At 42.7% G+C, this 22,892-nt stretch overlaps 1 protein-coding gene across 1 annotated transcript in view; it reads right to left on the reverse strand.

Annotated features, from left to right (window-relative positions):
- Positions 1–22,892, reverse strand: part of ZZEF1 (zinc finger ZZ-type and EF-hand domain containing 1) — a 93,342-nt gene that overhangs the window by 56,149 nt on the left and 14,301 nt on the right. The window contains exons 5-16 of the mRNA XM_068976732.1: positions 21,465–21,664; positions 19,859–20,069; positions 17,796–17,912; positions 16,697–16,875; positions 14,595–14,693; positions 13,301–13,392; positions 12,777–12,925; positions 8,591–8,702; positions 6,886–7,101; positions 5,147–5,247; positions 4,415–4,584; positions 3,473–3,606 (exon numbers count right to left, since the gene is read on the reverse strand). Of these exons, the coding sequence (XP_068832833.1) occupies positions 3,473–3,606; positions 4,415–4,584; positions 5,147–5,247; positions 6,886–7,101; positions 8,591–8,702; positions 12,777–12,925; positions 13,301–13,392; positions 14,595–14,693; positions 16,697–16,875; positions 17,796–17,912; positions 19,859–20,069; positions 21,465–21,664 (1,780 nt within the window). The remainder of the gene's footprint in view (positions 1–3,472; positions 3,607–4,414; positions 4,585–5,146; positions 5,248–6,885; positions 7,102–8,590; positions 8,703–12,776; positions 12,926–13,300; positions 13,393–14,594; positions 14,694–16,696; positions 16,876–17,795; positions 17,913–19,858; positions 20,070–21,464; positions 21,665–22,892) is intronic.

The following is a 22,892-nucleotide window of genomic DNA, read 5'->3' on the forward strand; positions in this document are numbered from 1 at the left end:
AGGAACCTCATGCATTATTGGTAGGAATATAACTGGTGCAGCCATTAGGGAAAACAGTAACAGCTTTTGAAAGTTCTCAAAAAATTAAAAACAGAACTACCACGTCATCCAGTAATTCCACTCCTCAGTATTTATCCAGAAAAAACAAAAACACTAATGAGAAAAGATATATGCATCCCAATATTCATTGCAGCATTGTTCACAAAAGCTGAGATATGTAACCAACCTAAGTGCCCATCAATGATCAGATAAAGAAGATGTGAAATATACATACATTTGGGCTCCAAAATCACTGCAGATGGTGACTGCAGCCATGAAATTAAAAGACGCTTACTCCTTCAAAGAAAAGTTATGACCAACCTAGACAGCATATAGAAAAGCAGAGACATTACTTTGCCAACTAAGGTCCGTCTAGTCAAGGCTATGGTTTTTCCTGTGGTCATGTATGGATGTGAGAGTTGGACTGTGAAGAAGGCTGAGCGCCGAAGAATTGATGCTTTTGAACTGTGGTGTTGGAGAAGACTCTTGAGAGTCCCTTGGACTGCAAGAAGATCCAACCAATCCATTCTGAAGGAGATCAGCCCTGGGATTTCTTTGGAACGAATGATGCTAAAGCTGAAACTCCAGTACTTTGGCCACCTCATGCGAAGAGTTGACTCATTGGAAAAGACTCTGATGCTGGGAGGGGTTGGGGGCAGGAGGAAAAGGGGACGACAGAGGATGAGATGGCTGGATGGCATCACTGACTCGATGGACACGAATTTGGGTGAACTCTGGGAGTTGGTGATGGACAGGGAGGCCTGGCGTGCTGCGATTCATGGGGTCACAAAGAGTCGGACACGACTGAGCGACTGAACTGAACCGATACATACATCATGTAAACGAACGTGAAGTCGCTCAGTCGTGTCCAACTCTTTGCGAGTCCCCATGGACTGTAGCCTACCAGGCTCCTCTGTCCATGGGATTTTCCAGGCAATAGTACTGGAGTGGATTGCCATTTCCTTCTCCAAGGGATCTTCCCAACCCAGGGATCGAACCCAGGTCTCCTACATCGTAGACAGACACTTTACCATCTGAGCCACCAGGGAAGTCATAAAACCATAGCCTTGACTAGACGGACCTTAGTTGGCAAAGTAATGTCTCTGCTTTTCAATATGCTGTCTAGGTTGGTCATAACTTTTCTTTGAAGGAGTAAGCGTCTTTTAATTTCACGGCTGCAGTCACCATCTGCAGTGATTTTGGAGCCCAAATGTATGTATATTTCACATCTTCTTTATCTGATCATTGATGGGCACTTAGGTTGCTTACATACATCATATATGTATGTATGTATGAATATTGGCCATAAAATCTTGCATTTGTGACAACATGGATGAACCTTGAGGGTATTATGCTAAGTGACATGAGTCATACAGAGAAAGACAAATATTGTACGATTTCCCTTATATGTGGAATCTAAAAAAAAACAAGTGAACAAACATAATGAGACAGAGACAAAGTTATAGATACAAAAGCAAACCAGTGGTTCCCAGAGCTGAGAGGGGTGGAAGGAGGAAAGAAATAGATTATCAAGATTAAGACTACAGACTTCCAGCTGAAAATTAGTCACAGGTATGAAAAGCAGTGTGGGGAATACAGTCAATAACTCAATAATATTCTCATATGGTGACAAGTCACAGACAGCATGGTGATCATCTTGAAATGTACAGAGATACTGAATCACTACGTTGTATAACAGGAAATAATGTAGTGTTGTAGGTTGATTATACTTCAAAAACAAAGAGACTCACAGAAAAAGAGGGTGGAGGCAGGGATGGGGAGAATTGGAAGAAAGTAGTCAGATGGTATGAACTTTCAGTCATAACACAGATAAGTGCTGGGGGTGTCGAGTACAATATGACAAGTGTGATCAACACTGCTGTATGTTACATATGAAAGTGGACGAGAGAGTAAATCCTAGGAGTTCTCATCACAAGAAGAAAACTTTTTTCTATTTCCTTGATCTTATATCTCTATGAGATGATAGATGTTGATTCAACTTATTGTGATAATTATTTCATGACGTACATAAGTCAAATCTTTATGTTGTATATCTTAAACTTATGCAATGCTGTATGTCAATTATATCTCAATAAAACTGGAAGGAAAAAAAACACACCTGATCCCTCAAGCTGATATGCACGTTTTATAGATAGCTGAAAACAACCAAATGATCCTCTCTCCTCTCTGAAACCTTCCTCAACCACTTAACAGAACTCTCCTCTAAAACGCCTATTGCAACTTGGGGTCAGTTCTTCCTTGCAGCAGTGTCCCCAGCTGTACTGCAGTCATTTGGCAACAGGGACCACATTTTATGCTTCTTTTACTCCCTCGTTTGTTTCTACAGGGCTTTATACATCTGACAGGGCACTTCTGCTGCATGTGCTAAGTAGCTGTTACATACAGAAATGCCTTTTTAAAATGCTGCATCTCGTTTGCTTCATCAGCTCTTCTCAGTAATTCCATTTAGTTGCTTGTCTAAACAGACTAATAATGATTGTATGTTTCATTCTTTCTGTTATTTTTAAAGTTTCTTTTCCTTGCCCTACAGCAGTGGCTAGGCCTTCTAATACTATATCAGGAGAAGCAGTGACAGTAAGCACCCTTGGCTTACAGCTCGTTCTGAAAGGGATGAGTAAGTGATCCAAAGACCAGTACGTTGATTTTTGTAGGTTTTAGGTACATGCCCTCCACCAGATTAGGGGCGTTTGTACAGGTTTTGTTGTTTTAGTCATTACCAGAATTAAATCCTAGTAAATTATCTTCTGTAGTTGTCAATATGATTTTTTCCTCTCTGATTTCATTGACTGATTTTCTAATGTTAAACCATCCTTTCATTCCTAGGATAACTCCAGCTCAATCATGATTTTGGGTGAGAGGATGCAGCTGAGGATTAAAACTTAATTGTATTTTCTTTATAGATATAAACTGAAATATTAACAAATACGTCAGGGATTTACTTTGATATAATAATGGTGTGGGGAGAGGCGTATGTGAGTTATATAATGGGTGAAACAAGTTTAGCTTGAGTTTGTAATTACTAAATCTAGGTGATGAGTACATTTGAGGGGTTGGAGGGACTGATATGTATTATTTAGCCTAGTTCTATATTTAGATTTTCCCATAATAAAAAGTTAAACTGTTAAAAAGAACATTTGGTTGTAGGCATGTCATAAAGATGAAGGAGACTAAACCCTCCCCTTGTGATCCAACAGGTTCTGAAATGGAGGTTGGGATTATCTGTCATCCCCATCTTGAGTATAGTGCTATGTCCTTAGATACCTGTGTCCCACACAAAAGTTTGCATACAGCAAGAATTAAATAAACCTTTGGGAAACTGAAACTGAGAGGACATCAGAGAAAACAAAAACTACTAAGTTTCATGCCAAGATAGGTCAAGAGTGGAATCTCCACTTTTAACATAAATAATTACCATCATGGTGAAGAGATGATTCCGCCGGGTAAGTCGATCAGGAAAGAAGATGGCAGCCCCATTGAGAAGGGTATTCCTGACTTCTTGTTTTAGTATTTCCATGGGCACAGAGTCTCCATCCAACCTATCCACCACTGATAAAAATGAACAATCAGCTTTAATATAGCCCATCTATTCACTTACAATATATATATTTGCTTTAGCCCATAAACTCACTACTAGAACAAAGAAATACCTCTGCACAAACTAGGCAGTGTAAAGAAATTATTTTTTTGTTTACATTTAACAAAAATAAAGACTCTATGTTCCAGTTTTTCTTTTATTATTTCTCTGTTCTTTTGAAACACAACTTGCAAAGCCTTAAAAATAACTTCAGATAATCACGTCTTATTCTCAATCAACATCACCATTTCCCCCCTTCAATCTATCAGCCTTATCCCTGTGTCTTAGCTGAAGTAAAGACTGAATGTTGTTGTTATTCAGTCACTAAGTCGTGTCTGACTCTTTGCGACCCCATGGACTGTAGCATGCCAGACTCCTCTGTCCTCCACTATCTGTTGGAGTTTGCTCAAATTCATGTCCATTGAGTCCGTGACACTATCTAACCATCTCATTCTCCACTGGAGAAGGAAATGGAAACAACGCCAGTGTTCTTACCTGGAGAACCCCATGAACAGTATGAAAAGGCAAAAAGACTGGAAAGTGTGATAAGAATTACTCTCAGTATAACACAACTACAAGCCAGAAACCAGGAGGAAGGCATTGAGGAGGACTAAACCCTGAGCTCCAAACAATGATTCAAAGAAGACTGAGGAAGCTCATTTTCCAAAGACATAAACCTTTTACTGGGTTTGCATGGTCAAAGAAACCCTGGTTCTCTACAGAGAGAGGCCCTGCAGGCCACCAGAACAGGGTCCCAGTGAAGAGGAACCCCAATCCTACCATTGCACAGGTGCGCGTAGAGCTCCTTGGCAGCCTCCACTGGCCTAGGGCGTGGGCTTGGAGCCTTGGCGTCCTCAGCGGCGGCGGGAGCATCCCCTTGCAGCACTGAGAAGCAGCTCTGGAGGAGCTGCAGAAGCAGAGTTTGGGCACAGATGCACTCTTCCCTGGGGCTACAGAAAGACAAAGACTATCAGAGAGCAAAAGGGCCAGCTGCTTTTCCCTCGCAGTCCCATAGCTATGTACAAAGGACTCTCCCCACTAGGCATCAGGCTCAGTAAAAATACCAATCGAGAGGCAGAAAGGTGGAAAGGAAAGAACAGTGTACGAGGTATGGAGTCTGAAGACACAGACCTTGTCTGACTGCCTACTCTGTGGCAAAGAAATGCATTTCTGACTGTTTCATCAGCAGTAAACATGAAGACACTATACTACTTGACCTGGCTTTATATTACAAGGTAATATAAAGGGCAAAATGCTTGCAAAAACACTGCCCAAATGACGTATTTTACAGAAATGTAAGATATTATTTTCAACAATAACCAAATTTCTCAAATCAGAACAAGATAAACTAGTAGGAAGTAAAAAATCCTGGGGGCAAAAAAAGCCCAACTGCTCATTTAGAATAGCAAGACTCTAGAGTTTTCAGCTGTGTCTATATGGCTATCGTCTTTATCATCTGAGCCACGAGGGAAGCTCTACATGACTATCCTCTTGTAATAGATTTCGACTTACTTTTGCTTTAATTTACTGTAAAAATTCCAGAAGATCTGCAAGTCAAGACCCGCAAAGTCCAGAAAAGATTTGTATTTTAATCCACTTTCTTTCTGTTGTACCTAAAAAATAATAAAGACCAAAAAAAATAAAACGGAAAAATGCATTTGGAGAAATATCGTTAACGGCTCATTTACTTCTCATTATTAAGGGGTAAGATAGCTCCTTGTGTGAAAATCCCAACATTAACTGATGTGACCCTTAAGTGACAATCTGTGGACAACTATTTTTGGGTGTGAAACTATAAAATGTGTATGTGTGTGTGTGTGTACATGCATGTGTGTGTATACATGCATGTGTGTGTATATATACATGTAACACACACACACACACACCCCTGTGAAAGCTCCCTGACTTCACAGATACAACACCGGGGACATGAGGGAAGCTTTACTTGGTGATGACTACTGTCCAGGATCGTACTGCAGCTTGTTTGCATCCTTCCCTGAACACAGGCTGAAAGATCAATCCTGCTGTAAACGCTCTTGCTACATCTAAGCACCTCTCTCTCATCTGCTGTTTTCTGCTGTGACAGGAGAGCTCCAAACACCAAACAATGCACGTAGAAATGGAGTTATCAGTCTCTGAGTGTGCCACGAAGCAGAACGAAGGTGAAGAGGATACACTGTGCATCCCACACACGAGAGGCTCCATCAGATTCCTGAGACATAAGCCACATTCTCTATGGTGACAACTGCAAAAATCTTTGAGTGGGTTGTCACTGTGCTTTTATTAGTGACTGTAAAAGCTGGTATCGAAAACACAACGTTCACAGCAGCATTACTGACAATAGCCAAGATGCGGAACCAACCTAACTGTCCGTCAACGGATGAACATATCAAGAAGATCTGACGTATATATACATAGACACACACCGTGGAGTATTAGTCAGCCATAAATAGAACAAAATTTTGTAACAACATGGATGGACCTGGAGTGTGTTACTCCAGTGAAGTAAGTCAGACAGAAAAAGACAAATACTGTAAGCTTTCACTTATATGTGGAATCTAAAAATGAAACAAACAAATATAATAGAACAGAAACAGATTCACAGATACATAGAAGGAAACTAGTTACCAGCGAGAAGAGGAGTGAGGGGAAGGGCAAAATAGGTGAAGGGGATTAAGAGGTGCAAACTATCAAGTATAACATCAATTTTAAGTTATAAGAATATAATGTATATCAGGGAATATAGCCAATGGTTTATAATAACTTTGCAAGGAGTGTAACCTATAAAAATATCGAATAACTATGTTGTACACTTAAAGCTAATACTGTAAGTCAACTTTTAAAAAATCCTGTTATTATTTCGGGAGTTCAAATAAAGAGACAGAACTCACCTATACCTCAGGAGTACTTCTAGGACTTATAGAAGACATAAATCCCATAAATGTGCTTTGGCTCCCCAGTGACCCCTGGCAACCACAGCTGGGCATCTTTAAGATCTCTGTGCAGGTCTATTCCAGGAAACCTCAAGAAGGTGATCACAGGCCACTTCGTCTTCCACTTACTGATGCCGTCAATGCCCCATACCGCACTCCCCTTGAAATCCCAACATCAACACAGCAGTGACGCCTGCCATCCTCATTCAAACTGCATGGCCTCAGCAGGGCCAGGTTTCATGGGATGGTGTTCCTTCCCCCAAACACACCATTTACTTTTCCCAAAGGAACGAGGTTTAACAACTGAGTAAACGCTACCAGGTCGTGGGCGAGCTGCTGGATGAACTGAAGGGTCTTGAGGAGCAGTGTGGCCCCGCAAACACTCTCCTCCGTGCCCTTTCTGCAGTGAGCACAGACGATGCTCTGTTCAGCTTCTGCTCTCGCGGGCCGGAGGTACCCACTAATGCTCAAGCCTTGTACTCCCAAGCGCTCTGCCGACTCCTGGCGGGTGCAGAGGAACTTCACCATCAAATACTGGAAAGAACAAGAAAGACGTGATGAGAAGGACTCAGAAGCTCCAGGTACTGATGAGAGGGAGGTGAAGGTCATTCTGGGCAGGTCTCCTTGTGACTTGCATGATTAATGAGGTCTCACGACACCTAGCACTGGGGACACCAAGTGTAAGTCTACAATCCATAGCAAACAGGAAAGAGACAATACAAATGCTGGAGTCAGGTTCTGGGAAAGACCACAATATGAAAAATGGCATTACTTCCTCTTCAAGGCAAAAACAGGATAAGACAGGATAAATTAGGGAAAGATGTCTGCTCTGTGGCTCAGTCATTTTGGTTTCTTGTTTGAAGTTTTCTCTTTTTTAAATGTGGGCCATTTTTAAAGTCTTTATTGAACTGTTATAATACTGCTTCTGTTTTTTTTTTTTTTTCTTAGCCAAGAGGCATGTGGCATCTTAGCTCCCCAACCAGGGACTGAACCCACAAACCCTGCATTGGAAGGAGAAGTCTTCACCACTGGACCACCAGAGAAGTCCCAGCACAGTCATTCTGAGACAGAAAACAGCTATACAGTGAGAACAGTCCACGACTGCCCTAACGGATCACCTCAAAACCCTCCAATTACAGGAAACCTACATGCTGGGAGCCTAGGACACAGCCTTGTCTTCGCAAAGCTAAAGCCATTTTCAAAGCCCAACTTCTATCTTTGCTTATTGTAGTGAAAGTTCCTTTGTTGAGGATCTTTCAGAATCCACTACTCAGCTGCATAAATATTTACTGAGCAGCTACTATGTATAAACCCTAAAGACAGTTATTTCTTTTATTTGAGCTTCTTACTAACATTTACAATAGAGGTTACAAAAAATTAAGTAGTCAGATAATCACTGTTTCTTTCACAGCTACAGGAAGACATCTCTCTTGCACTTATGCCTGGGGACTTAACTGTTCTCTCAGCCTGAGATGCCCTTCTCCACACCTCTCAGCCTGGCTGAAGAAGGCAACTTAATCAACTTTCAATACTTGGCATCATGCCAACTTTCCTGGGATGCCTTCCCTGGTGAATTCCAGACTGGGTAAACATTTTCCTCTGGGCTACAACACCCTGTATGTCTCTTTATCAGCCCAATCGCAGTGTCTCATATGTCTGTGTCTCCCACTAGACTCTGAAGCCCTTGAGGGTCATGATCATGTCTGATTCACCTCCAGGGCACTGGTGCTGGCATAGGTCTGGCACACAATGACCACTCAATAAACACTTATAAGACAAAAGGAGGGGATGGGATTTTCTGGTGGTCCAGTGGCTAAGACCCTGTGCTCCCAATGCAGGGGGCGAAGGTTCAATCCCTAATCAGGGAACTAGATCCTACATGCCACAACTCAAAGATCCTGCATGCTGCAACTAAGACCTGGCCCAGGCAAATGAATAAATATCTAAAGAAAAAAAACAAAAACAGACAAAAGGAGGGGAGGAGAGGGGAGGTACGTGAAGGCCACAATTCACTGATGCTTACTTTGGCAACTCTGCACTGCTGCAACTTGACATCTGCTTCATCCCACTCTTCTTCCAGCTCAAACCAGCCAATGGGATCATCTTCACCAAGGATATCAGACGAGCAACCGATCCTGTAAACACAAAGGTACTCACAAAACATTCTCCTATTTCTCATCTTCTCAAGAGTCTAACAAATAAGGCACCACTTGCATGGAACTTGGGCTTCCCTTATAGCTCACCTGGTAAAGAATCTGCCTGTAGTGTGGGAGACCTGGGTTTGATCCCTGGGTTGGGAAGATCCCCTGGAGAAGGGAAAGGCTACCCACTCCAGTATTCTGGCCTGGAGAATTCCATGGACTATACAGTCCATGGGGTCACAAAGAGTTGGACATGACTAAGCGACTTTCACTTCACTTTCACTTTACATGGCATTTAACTTGTTTAGATGGCCTGTCTGTTAACAACAGGCTGGGGTGCGCCACTTGGTGCCTGAGTATACAAGGGAGGTGCTGGTAACTTCCTCCCCACTTCTCAGCTTACTTATCTGAATGATGGGAACTGTTATTAGCCCCAAATATGACCTGAGAATTCAGGAGAAAGTTTGCTTCTCTGGATAACTGGATTATCTGAAGAATGAGACCTCAAGTCAAGGTATCTAAAATGAGCTACTTAGGAATAAAGTCCTACACAACAGCTGGTATGTGTTTCTGGAAAGAGTCAAAGGAGAGGCAGGTTCAGTTTTCTTTCCCCAGGACTGGCTAAAATATCCACGACTGGCTTGAGCTTCATACTTGCAACAGCTGAAGGGTAAAAGCTGGGGAGCTTTTGGATCCTGGAGCTCCAAAAAAGGAAAACTTCAGCCTTCATAGGCCTCAGGATTTTTTCTTATTCCTTAAGAAGTCCTTACAGGAAAGCATTTCAGCCCAAAAGCTGAAGAAGCACAACTGTGTACCATTTCTTTTTAAAAGCTGGATACATGAATGGTACTTCCTTTTAGGAATAAAATATCTTAGAAGGAGAAAATGGCAGTCTTTTCAAGTAACATTCCTAAAACTTTATTTAGTCTGTGCTACAGGTAACAGGCTAGCCAACACATGCATAATTCTGTATGATTAAGATAAACAAACACAGGGATTTACAACAACAGGAAGGAAAAAAACAAAGGACCCAGAATAAGTTCTATAACAGAGAAAGAAAAAACGTTCTCTTCTGACCATGTCATTCTAAGCATGAAACACTCATGACATAGTTAAGCCTAAAACCAGTGGTATTCCATCTAAGCCCAAAATTGTGTCAATGACTCTTATCAGTATTGAGTGAGGACTTTTTAATTCACTCTGGGAGTCATCAAGGAAATCTGTGAGATATAAAGAGCTGGCAGGGTGTCAGAGAGGGGTAGAAGCAACCTTGCTTACTATATCAATTCATAGGCAGGGTGGAAAAAACAAAGCTGAATATGTATAGCCCTTAAGTATGTATAGCAAGCCCAAAGCTGGTCCCAGAGCATACTGACTAACTGACGTCTGATAAGAGGGCAGGGAAATAAAAAGGGCAAAAAGACAGATGTGTGTCTTGTTAACATTTTGATCTCCAAACTGGAGAGGGACCGATATTTTATGTAGGCCAAGTAAATGAGGATTTCAGAGTAGCTCAGACTGGAACCAGGAGCTAAAATCAGCAAGGGACTAAACCTGTGAATAAACCTGTATTTAGGTTAAAAAAAAAATCATCCTATATAAGATGTGGAAGATCTTGTTTAACAGCAGGTTTAGGGAAAAAGACCTATATTAATATGTGCCAAGAGTGGGACACAGCTACTTAAAAACAGTGTAATCTCTGATCATTATTTTAAAAGAAAAGCATTTTTAAAAAAGCATGTATGCGTGATGGGAGAGAGATGCTTCATTTAGAGGGCTGGAATTAGGACCACTGAGTTGAGATTACAGCTGCAAGATTTCAATCGAACGAGTTCTCATCACTGAGATGCAGTGAGTGCTCCATCACTAAGGACATTCCAGGGAGGCTGAATAAGCATTTGTCAGAGATACCACCACAGGAAGCCCAGAGGAGAGAGGAAGTTTGTCTAGAACCTTGCTATTTCATGTGTGATTCATGGTCAGGGAGCACCAGAGTCGCCTGGGAGATTGTTAGAAATGACGGTCTCAGGCCCCACGCAGAACCATCGAATCAGAATTCACATTTGACACAATTCTCTGTGGTTCATAAGTCCATGAAAGCCCAGGAGTAGAGTACTCTGTGTTAGTCACTCAGTTGTGTCTGACTCTTTACGACCCCATGGACTTTAGCCTACCAGGCTCCTCTGTCCACAGATTTCTCCAGGCAAGCACAGTACTGGGTGACAGGAAAATCTCCAGCACCCCATTACCTATGAAATACAGGAGCAAAAAGAGCAAATCTCAGGCTCAGCTCTGTGAGTTTGCTACTAGTGCTAAGGGAGGTAACACTGCCCAGGAGGTCACCGATGCCCTCTGCAGCTAAGTCCAACAGACTTAGCTTACTGCATCTAGGCTTATCTTACTAATTCCTGGGTGACCTCCAACACGGCTGCCCACTCCCTGCCTCTCTAACCACGACTTTCCGTTGGCTTTCCTGCTGCTTCTCTGGCCACTTCTATCAGCCTTTCTCTGTTGCCCCTGAAATACTGGTGCCTCTCAGCATGTTGACCTCTCTGTGCTCTTCCCAGGACACATGCTCCTCCAGAATGATATCTTCGAATTCATTTTAAACCGTTGCTGAAATGTTTCTGCTCTCTATGCCCTCACGACAAAGTCTCTTCCAGGCTCCTGACCTGCTTATCCAACTAGCTGTGGGACATCTCGGAGGTATCCTACAGCCTCAAAGCCAACAGGGCCAAAACTGAGCTCATCATCTTCTCACAAACCTGTACTCCCTGAAGTATGTCCTATCTCAGAAAAAGGCACTACCAATGTCCCCCCCCTGCCAAGGCAAAACCCAGGACTCGTTGACGCCTGTGCTTTCTCCCCTCTCCTGCTCTACATTTAGTCACTCACCAGGTCCTGCTGTTTCCCTGGCCAGCTACAGTCCATGGGGTCACCAAGAGTCGGACACAACTGAGCGACTAACATGCACACACAGAGTCCTGGTGGCTCTACCTTCCAGCATGTCTGCAGTCGGTCCACACCTCTCCATTGCTCTTGTTGCAGCTCTGGGTGATGTCACCCATACTCTGGCCCCCACGGTGACAGCAACAGCTTCACCCATTGCACCCTGCCCCCTGTTCACTCTCCTCCAGCCCTGCCTCCCACAGCAGGCTCCAGAGTAGTACTTCCAAACCACACATGCGATCTCCTTGTTCTTCCTGAAACTTCTGGATAGCACAATCCCCACCGACTCCCTTCCCCTGCCCCCACTGCTTTCAGGATAAAGTCTTAACTCTGAAACAGAGACAAAAGGCCTTTAATGACCTGACCCTTTCCTCTCTCCAGCGTCACCTCACCCCATTCTCTGCCTCACCGCACACCTCAACAAGGTGTGGCTTGCCAGTCCCTTGAGTAGGCCAGACTCCACCTCTGAGTTCTCAACTCTGTTCTGCTCTTTGCTCAGGACATTCTTCTTCCACTACTTCAAGGGGTTAATTAACTTTAACTCCTCCATATTCAACACTTCCTCCAGGAAGCCTTCCCTGATCAGGTCAGGTGCTCTGCCTGCGCTCCTAGAACACCTGATCCCTCCTACCCACCTTGCCTGGACAGCACAGTGACTCTGCAGGCTTTACCATCTGTCTTCTGAGCAGGCTCTGTAGAGCAGAGACTGTGGCAACTTGCTCATGAGTGCAAGGCATCTCTGGTGCCTAGCAGCAGGCCGAGCAAATAGGTACTTAATAATTATTTTCAATAAAAGCACAAAAACAGGAGGAAGGAAGTTGGGGCTGGGGTACACGTCCCAGGGGCTAGATAAGACTAAAGACCTCAGGCTGCCCACAACTCACATGGATATCACTACCCAGCCATTTTGAAGATCCATATACCTGGTCACGAAACAGACCAAGTAAAAGTCTATGAACAAACTAAAATGCATGTCTTCACACATACTGCCAGAAAGCAATGGGTGTTCCTGGCTACTAAAGACAGGTTAGTAGCAACTCTTCTATAAAGAAAATATGTCACCAGTAACAGAATGTGTATTATCTTATTAACTAGAAAGATGTTTATTCTGTTCCTTACCTGCTTTTTACAAATTGCCTGAACTCCTGAAGCTTCCATTTGTCATATTTTTCAAATCTTTTGAAGTGTTCTTCCGCATGAAATTTATCAGAAGATGAATTGTAAGCAAACACCAAGCCACACTGGGCACCAATGCCACCACGTCGAACCTGGAAACAGAGGTCTAAATAAAGAACGTTGAAGGGGTCAGAATTTTGTGGCCATTCTGTTCCCATATAATGTGGTCAAATTCAAAGAGCTTAAAGCAAAAATGAAACCAACAAAGAGAAATTTCAAATACATTAAATCCTGGAAAAGTAAGAAAGTTGCTTCCCAAGAAAGGATTCCTCACCGTTTTTGATCCTTACACTTACACCATTCACAGACTTAAAATCTATTCATCCTCGTGCCCCTGTGTCTGCTACAGGCCTGACACAGAAAAATCACTAAAATCAATGAAAAGCCAGTGACATGGACTTCTGCAATGCAACCCTATTTTTAAAACTAGTAGTAACATTTCTGAAAGAAGGCAGCAGAAGAATTACCATAATTCTGATCTGAGTAACTTGGAAGGCAGATTCAGTTCCTGTAGAAAAAATAGTACTTGCTCTGGTTTTTCCAGTCTCTGTAAGAAAACCTACAAAAAAGAAAAACTAACATTAGGATGACTGATACATCTGTAATAACCCTGAGAACTAAGACCAACAAAACCAAGGCATATCCTTTGAGGCAGAGGCATCTAGCCCATCTGGTCCTCTCATAAAAATTAGAATAAGAATTCCTCTCTGGGCAGATGCAACCCCGCTGATCAACCACCAGGTAACAGATAATGGGCCAGGTATAACTTTGTCAGAGCACAATCTTTTCAACTATACAGGCAACCCTGCTCTGAGGCAACAATAAAGAAATTAAAAGTTGATAAAGATTGTGACTTTAATTCAAAGAGACAAAAGACTAGACAGTTAAGCATCTTTCTGAACCCTTCCTGAAGCCACGACTGATGTTTGGCTGGGCTGTCAGAGGCACGCAGACTGAAAGGCCGAGAGGAATCAGCTTCTCAGATGCTGTCGGGAAAGACCGAGTCTTCAAAATGGGCAAGGAAAGAATGTGTGCGTTGGAAAGTGTCCTCAGTCACGTGACTCTTTACAATCCCATGGACTGTAGCCCACCAGGCTCCTCTGTGCATGGGATTCTCCTGGCAAGAATACTGGAATGGATTACCATTTCCTCCTCCAGGGGATCTTCCCAACCCAGAGACTGAACCCACGTCTCCTGCATTGGCAGGCAGATCCCTTACCACTGAGCCACCTGGGAAGCCTCCCCAAAGTGTTTATTTAACCCACTCTTTTGAGTTCTCTCCACCTTTCATTGTCTCTGAGCTACTTGATAATTCTATAAATTGTACAATATGATAGTAATGCAAATGATTCTTGTCCACAGAAATAAAAATTGTGTCTAAAGGAACACAGCTGATTATTCCTTATGAAGACTGACCAATTTTGCAGCTATCTGTAGATTCATGTTAGCATTCTTATTGGTCTCCATGAGTTCTTAACGAGTTCTCCTTTGACCTGCCTGTATAACATCCTAGTGGTCCCCTCCCTAAAGTATAATGTGAACATTCAAGTACTTTTAAGTTGTTACAGGTGACTGACACCTAGCAGATGGCAACATTGTAGTAAAGAAATCACACAAACGGTTCAGGAACCACTGATGCCAACTGAAACACACCGGCAGCAAAGACTGCACGTCCTGAAAGTCTCAAAGACCGCAGTGCAGTTCCACAGGGCCTCTAGTGGCTGTCTCCACTCACTGAAACCCCGCAGGTCCACCACTCACCGTCCCTCGTCCATGGCTCAGCAAGGAGGTTTTCAGGTCCTGACTTCTCTTCTTTTCCCTTGACATCACAGGCCTGAAGAGTCAATTGGAGAGGTTTCCCTGATCAAAGGAAAGAGAGAAAGCAAGAGAGCCTGAAGCTAGCACTATGAAAAAATGAAAACTAGAATGCTCATCAGTGGAAACAGAGAGCCTGTGGCCACCCAGATTGCTAACCAAAAATTGACCCATTTCAAAGCTAACATAGGAAGTAATATCAGATAAAAGGCGATACCACCCTTTTCCGCTCTCCTGAAAGAAACAAAGAATAAGTCATTCCAAAAGAATCACTCTAGAACAACGACCAGTCAGAAACAAGGCATATTGTAAGACACAGACTAATAACACAGACTTAATACAGTCGTGTGTTGAGCAGGAGGAGAAAGGAATTCCTAAGACACTGTTTGGGAGTCAATAATTAGGTTTATTGTAACTGCATTTAAATATATAAATAATGAAAAAACAAATATCATATATTAATGCATATTTATGGAATCTAGGAAAATAATACTGATGAACCTATCTGCAGGGTAGAAATAGGGACTCAGACACAGAGAATAGTTTTGCGGACACAGCAGGGGAAGGAGAGGGTGGGACGAATTGGGAGAGTAGCCCTGACAGATACACGCTGCCCTGTGAGACAGCCAGCGGAAGGTGCTGCGCAGCACGGGCCCAGCCGGGCGCCCCGTGACAGCCTGGGGGCGGGACGGTAGGGGCGGGGTGGGGTGGCGGGGTGCGCAGGCTCAAGAGGGAGGGGATGTATGCTCACTTATGACTGATTCATGTTGTCACATGGCAGAAAGCCACACAATAATGTAAAGCAATTACCCTCCAACTAAAAATACATTTAAAATATATCAATAAAATAAAACATACATAAATAGTGTCTTGGGGTTTGACGTCTTATTTCTTAAAATTATCTCCAGGCAAATTTTGGAAGTTTTCAAAATTATATAAATCAACTTTTACTATAATGATCTAAAAACATTTTCTTTTGTTTTAGTAATGTAATGAAAACTCTATAACCCTATTAACCTATAAACCAAACCGGAACTAGAACATTATTAATAATGAACAGCCCCCCTAGGCATTCCTCCCGTTTGGGCTTTCTGCCCAAATGACAGCTAAACTGAATCGAAAACTTTTCTGGAGAATATTTTCCAGATAGATCCCTCCCATCTGGCCATGGGTCCCAACCTCTCCAAAAAGATGATCTTCCCAAAACTGGGGAGGGGGTAACTGGATTTACATGATATCTATTCCCTGACTTAAAAAATTAAAAGTAAACTATTAGGAAATATTAAGGCAAAGGTACAAATATCATCTCTGGAGAAGGAAGTGGGAACCCACTCCAGTATTCTTGCCTGGGAAATCCCACAGACAGAGGAGCCTGGAGGGCTACAGTGTGTGGGGCTGCAAAGAGTCGTACACGACTGAGCAACTGAACAACAACAAATACCACAAGGAATGAGCACAGTGCTCTGATGGGATGGGATTCAGAGCTGTACTCTGCGGACAGAAGCTTTAGCCGCAGAGGCTAGGACGGCAAGTGTCAAGTGCAGTCATCTGGGAGTAGCTGTACAGACTCCTGTGTTGAGGATTAAGAAAGAAGCTCCAACCTGGATCAGTGGAAAAGTGCTAAGATGGATTGCCATTGGGCCCAGGAGGGAAAGTGGTGGCTGGCATGTATGTCTGCCCAGATATGTCATTCCAACCAGCTATCAGCTATCACCAGGATGCAGAGGGATGCATTCCAAGACAAGGGTCTTTGCGCCAGGTCTGGCTTTCAAATGGCCACCAAGCCTCAGTCATTAGGTCAGTAAACCCTGGGAGTGCAGCGCAATGGACACTCACGTTTCTTTTCTGCTAATGCATCCATAAATGAACCAATATCTCCCTCCTTCCCATCAACCCTAGTCAAAGAAGACATGTTCCTCCAGAAACCACAGTATAAGTACAATGACCCAGCCCACAAACTACTACTCAACAAGATAAGAAGATGCCAGAAGGTCCCCCAGTTGGTGATGGTTTTATGCATCTTTGTGCACCTTGCCGAGGTCACTTACCGTATTTAAGGAGCAGGTTCTGCCTGACCGATGCCATGGATGAGATGAGGGATGAGGCATCATAGTGTGTGTCCAGGTGATCAGTGACAGTACATAGAGAGCTCAGCACTTTGGCAACACTTCCTCTCGCTAGTGCAAAGGCCAGAAGAGTCAGCTCCACCTCTGGTGTAGAACGGCAGCTACAAACAAAGAGCAGAAAACATTTCACTTCTTAAAACGTGAGAAAACTCAGGTAGTTCAAACTTTGTGTAACTGATCACCAAAAGCAAAATCAACCTGCCATACGCTTCATCCATTTATCAGAAACACTTTTTCAAAATCCTTAAAAGATATCCTAAAGAAAAACTAAATCAGTCTGGAGGAATAGGAAATAAAACCCTCACCTCTGTAACCTTAATCTGTAAGTATAAAATAATGCTATCAATTTCAAGAAGTCCAACTTTATAAATCAAAAATAAATAAGCTGTTGCAATAAGCGCCTGCTATCAAGAAGTCTTGAGTAATGACCTGGCTTGCTCAGACAGCTAAGGGCTTTTTCCTTCAAGCAAGCACTGGTAACGTATTTTAGATCTACTCCATGTCACGCTTATCTAGTTTCTTAAACACATTACCCTGAAACTTTCAAAACTGTCTAGATGTCTCAGGGCCTGGTTTGTACTCAAATACAGTAACGTCCTCAGGGCTCGCTGTGACAGAGCTGAGTGTCCCCACACTAACGGACTCCTCGATCAGCTACCAGGGTGTCCTTTCCCAGGTCCATGGACAACCAGGCTTGTTAGGCCTGCCCATGGAAGCAAGCAGGTGCTGGGCTGGGGATGTGAAGGAATGGAGGGGCTTTGAGTTCTGGACTGTGACACCTCTGCCCTGGCTGAATCTGAGGACTACTCCGCCCCTACCCCCAATTCCTGAGGTCAGGGGACATTGCTAGTTAATGGAGGACACCGTTATTTCACTTTCTCTTCAGTCACTAAAAAATGAAATACTGAAAAAAATTAAAAAAAAAAAAAAAAAAGACCTGACAAGCACATATGCCCTCTATCTGCCACCAACACTGGCCCCCCATCTCCCCCTACCCCACTTATCGACCTTGAGTTCTTACCTAGTAATCCTTATGAGGAAGCTGTCCACTTCTTCCAGAACGTTGGGAGACAGGAAAGTGGAGAAATCTGTAGATCCTGGCGAGAGGGACAGCGGAGGCATGTGCTGCAGTGCCTTCCTAGGAGTGTACGGTGCATAATCAGAACAAACCCGGGCCAACGATAAATGTATTAATATAATTTTAGACCAAATAAAAATACATTGTTGGAAGCTTGTTTGGATTAAACTCTTACAAAGAAACAGTGTTCCTACAGAGAACCTGGTACATAATATAAATCAGCCTTTTTCCTACAGGGGTCCCAGTGCTAAACTGTTTAATGGGATTTCTTTTCTTTTTATAAAGAGTTCCTTTAAGAATTTCTTGAAGAGTTAAAGAGTTTAAGAATCTCTTAAAGAGTTTCTTTAAGAGTTTTCTTTAAGAATACACATGACTCTGGTATTCAGTTTGTCACTTCACTTGAAATTTTGGAAGTCGAGTTGTTTAACTCAGAAACACCTATTTTTAAAATTTTAGACTTGAGAACGGCATTCTGAATACTGTCTGTAGATAAAGAAGGCATCCAGCGAGAATCCACCTAACCTGTTGTGAAGACAGTATCAGGCATATAAACTTTAAATATATCCGATCTTCGACAACTTGGCATAACTCCACAAAAACAAGGTAGGAAACTCATCCTCTTCTCCTTCCTGAAAATTTAGTCCACAGAGTAGGGCTGTGCAAGGCAGGCACTCTTGCGTGCCTGCGTGGGGCGCATGGTGGCTCAGTGAGGTACTGGGGCAGGGTACTGAGCAAAGAGACAGCCCGGCATGGAATGCCAGCCCTGAGAAGTTAAGGAGGGAGTTCAGGCAAGGGCTGGGGAGCTGGGAGGCTGGTTACATGGAGTGGGACTCTTTAAATAAGTAAACATACTAGGGTTGATGGGAGCCAAGTTTCTCACAGTCATAGCAGGGAGCTACAAACACAGAAAGAGAGACAATCAGAATGAACGTGGTAGTACCGGCGTAGAAGTGTCAGTGTAAACTCAAGAGTTTTCAGTGCTACAGATAGGGAAACAAATGCAGGAGGCAATGTGTCTATGTATACACATGTGTCTGCTACTCATACACAGACATATATTTCCCCAGCCGTGTCCACTGAGAGAAGGAACACTCCGACAGCGACTGGTTTAGTTTGTTCAGTTCCTAAACACAACTCTCCACTAAGAGTGACCACAACTCTTGAGAAAAAAGGCTAATTCTAGGACTATGGGAGGAACATTCAAGGTAAGCCTGGAATATTTTGTTGTAAGGAAGAGTTCCAAGATGAGGACATGTCAAAGGACACACAAACCAGACTGTCTGAGTTCCTATCAGCCAAATCTGGGCCAATCTGAGGAGCAATGCTGTGATGGATAACAACGCCAGGAGTGAAATAGGGATCATGAGTCACGTCAAGTAAAGTAAAATGAGGAATGTGATGTTTACAGAGTCTCCAAGTACCTCCTCACAAAATGTGAACTTGCACCGTCTGAAATGCAAGCACCAGCCTTAAACACTGGACAGCCAGGCAAGTCCACCCTAACAGTTTTTTAAAAGAAAACTTCCAAAGGTGCTTTACGTTAAAAAATAGATTAGTTTGGTGTCCTTGAAAAGATCTGACTCTTGTGAAAAGAGCCTTCAACCTAGGGCTGAGGTCCAAAGACCTCCAGCTAATCCACCGCTGCTTGATCATGTACCCCAGAAAAGGTCACAGTACACTTGACTGTAAAATAGGGATAATTTTTACACATACATATTACAATGTAAGTGGGTAAAAAATATATAGAATCTGAAGGTGTTTTATCCCATGTAAATTACTATGTAAATGCAAGCAGCTGTTCCCCAGTGGGTAAGGGCTAGGAATGGCATTTGTGGCCCAGCCCCACCCTCCCCCAAGACCGAAGCTGAAGGCACAACCAGGAAACAACAGGGCACCCGAGGACTGCTGCTGACTGAGTCTTGAGGGTCAGAGGGCGCTCAATGACTTGTCCTCCAGGGCTGGAGAGAGAGCACAACGTGGCAGGCCCGGAAAGCACAGCGACTTACTGAGTGTTGCGCAGCACTGTCTGGACAAAGGCAGGATTTGTCTCCATGGAAGCCGTCACCAGAGATGTCAGGAGAGACCAATACCATATTGCAGAAGCATCTGAGACTGAGACCCCAGACTTCTTGACTCTCTGAAAGCCAACAGCCCTCAGACCGTGAATTCTAGTGTCACATCCATCACTAAGACAACGCTTTATGTTAATCTGGACATCTGTCAAGCGCAAACAACAAATTCAGTATTGGATTAACTTCTTCAGTTCAGCAAATGCTAGGCTTCCAACTAAAAGCAAAATAGTAATTCACATTTCAAAAAGAAAATGCTAAAGACATATTTTGATGGCAGAAATAAATGGTGTGTGCAATGGAGCAAGTATACAATCAATTCGTCAAAAGAGCAGTGACCAATCTAAGGAGTCAAAAGTATCACGTGCAAAATTAAGGGTGGCTTAAATCTTTACATCACAATGCTTCATAGGAGTTTATGACTCTTGAAAATCAACACAAACTGTATTTTTAAAATCCTGATTAAACACATGGTAAGAAAACGTCTAGAATTTTTCCTAGAGTTCCAAAATTTAGATTTAGTTATAAAACAGCAGCTGGCTCATAGCCGTTGTGAGGATTTCTTTTTAATAATCAAGTCCAAATAGATGACATAGGCATGACTCACTTTTAAGAGCTGTCAGAATTTCTTATTTGGGTTGGAGAGGAGGAGGTGGGAAGTTAAAAAGGACACAACTTAGAGAAAAGACCACCACAGTGTAAGACAGGAAGCTGCTACTCCACAAGCTTAACTACTTCTTTGCCTAGGGGTGAGACACAAAGACTCTACCTCCCTAGGCCTCAGTTCCTCTGAGCAAAGTAAGAATACTTCTTTTGGCCCAGGAAAGCATTAGGAGGAATGAGACAAAACATGAAGCATTCCGGCTCCCTGAATGAAATAAGCCTGGAAAGAAATCACAGAATTGTGATTATTTCCAAAATGCTCTGTGTGAAGCAAGGTTATAATAGTATAAAAATGGAAACAACTGAAATGTAAGAAGCAAAAGCTTCTTAAAATTAAGGCACAATCAACACTAAGTAAAGGTGTGCATGGATGTACGGTAAGACAACACGTTAAAAAGTTACAAAAGAGCATGAATGAAGTATCACCACTTTTGTAAAAAGATACGTAAAGATATGCATATATATGCAAACCTATTTTTAAGTTTTCTTTAAAAAAAAATGTCTGTCTGTGTGTATTTATATACATACACAAATATAAGAAAAGGTCTGGAAGGATGATCCATACCAATGAATTCACAGTTACAATCCCTGAGTAGTGGGATTTTGAATAATTTTTGTTTGTGTCGATATTTCTAATTTTCTAATAAGAAAAAAAATTTTTTAATTTAAAAAGATTTTACTGCTTTTCTATAACTTTTCAAAACACTGAATAGGTGAAATAATGACCACTTTGAGGTACATGATGAGAAGCAAATCAGATCTCCAAAGAAAAACAAACAGCCTTTCTACTTCAGAGATTTTCCTGCCAAAAAACAGGACCTTCCTTCCTCCCCTCCAGTCCTCTTAGTTAGAAGGGCAAGATGCCTCTTGGTTGACTCACAGAGCTGGCTGATGTTGGCATTTTCCAGTAGTGTCACATAGCCAGTGACATTGCTGGGAATGTGCACGTCGCGGACTTCCTGAAGATCGCCGGCCGTCCTCCCCACAGCTACGGTCACCTGCTGCGGCATGTAGCTCTGGTCAGTGGCCGCCACGGCAATGGACAGGTGCCTGAGTACGACGTCTGGCTTCATTTTTAAACTGGAAAACACGAAGAGAGAGTAGAAACGACAAATGTTTATACAGGCTGAGAACTGGCAGGGCCCACAAGTCTCACCTCCAAGATCTTGTAGGTGATATATACTCAAAGACTGACTCCCCTAAAAGCAACTAACTTGAAAAGCTGGCTACTAGTTTCAAAGTTCTTATGACCTTCCTAAGTTTCTAAAATTCCTTTCAGTTCAAGATCAATCTTCTAGTTCTTTTTTCTAATGCTTGTACTTTATTTATGTGAGTATTTATTGTTGGCTGTGCTGGGCCTTTGATGCTGCCCAGGCTTTTCTCTAGTCGTGGCAAGTGGGGACTCCTCTCTAGTTGAGGTGTGCGTGGACTTCTCACTGCGGTGGCTTCTCTTGCTGTGGAGTTCAGCCTTTAGGGGTACAGGCCTCAGGAGTTGTGCCATGTGGGCTCAGGAGGCTTGGCTCTCAGGCTCTGGAGCATAGGCTCAATAGTTGTGGCACACAGACTCAGTTACTCTGAGGCATGTGGGATCCTCCCAGATCAGGCATCGAACCCATGTCTCCTGCATTGGCAGGCAGATTCCTTACCACTGAGCCACCAGGGACACCCTCTATTTCCTTTTAAGAAACCAGTACAGGCAGGAAAGTATAATATGAACATACTAATAAAATGCCTTTACCCAGTATGAAGCAAGTTCTAACTGTATCCAAAGAACTGAGTAGCTTTGCTCATGTATAGATGGCTAAAGAGCTTATTTATCCTTTATGAGAAAACAGTAAGTATTTCTATTTCCACCAACTGAAATCAGCCCATTATCTGACGGGACAGGTGATATTTTAGACAGCCACTTCAGAACATATAGAAACATCACGGTTGATTGTCATCAGCTTCACTTCAGGATTCTTGACCACCCATTCCCTCTTTCTCTACCACACTGGCCAACTTGGTTGCATACACTAAATGTGCAGAAATGATCTTAAAATCACATCAGACATAAGTATCCCCTATTCCTTGTGACACTAACCTTCCTGAAAAACTAGTGAAAAAGATCTGAAGTCAGTATCATAAATACTAGTCAAATGTTAATTTTCTCCCTTAAAACACCAGTAAAGAAATTACCTGTATTTATGAATATAGAAACATGGTTATATAGTTTCATAATTCTTTTAACTTGATTCTTATACCATCTTCACAGATAATCACAAGAAGAAAAGAACTAGGCAGTTAAGTTAAAAACTAGTCCAAAATT

This window comes from Capricornis sumatraensis, chromosome 8 (genome assembly GCF_032405125.1).
Source record: "Capricornis sumatraensis isolate serow.1 chromosome 8, serow.2, whole genome shotgun sequence".
Lineage (NCBI taxonomy): Eukaryota > Metazoa > Chordata > Mammalia > Artiodactyla > Bovidae > Capricornis > Capricornis sumatraensis.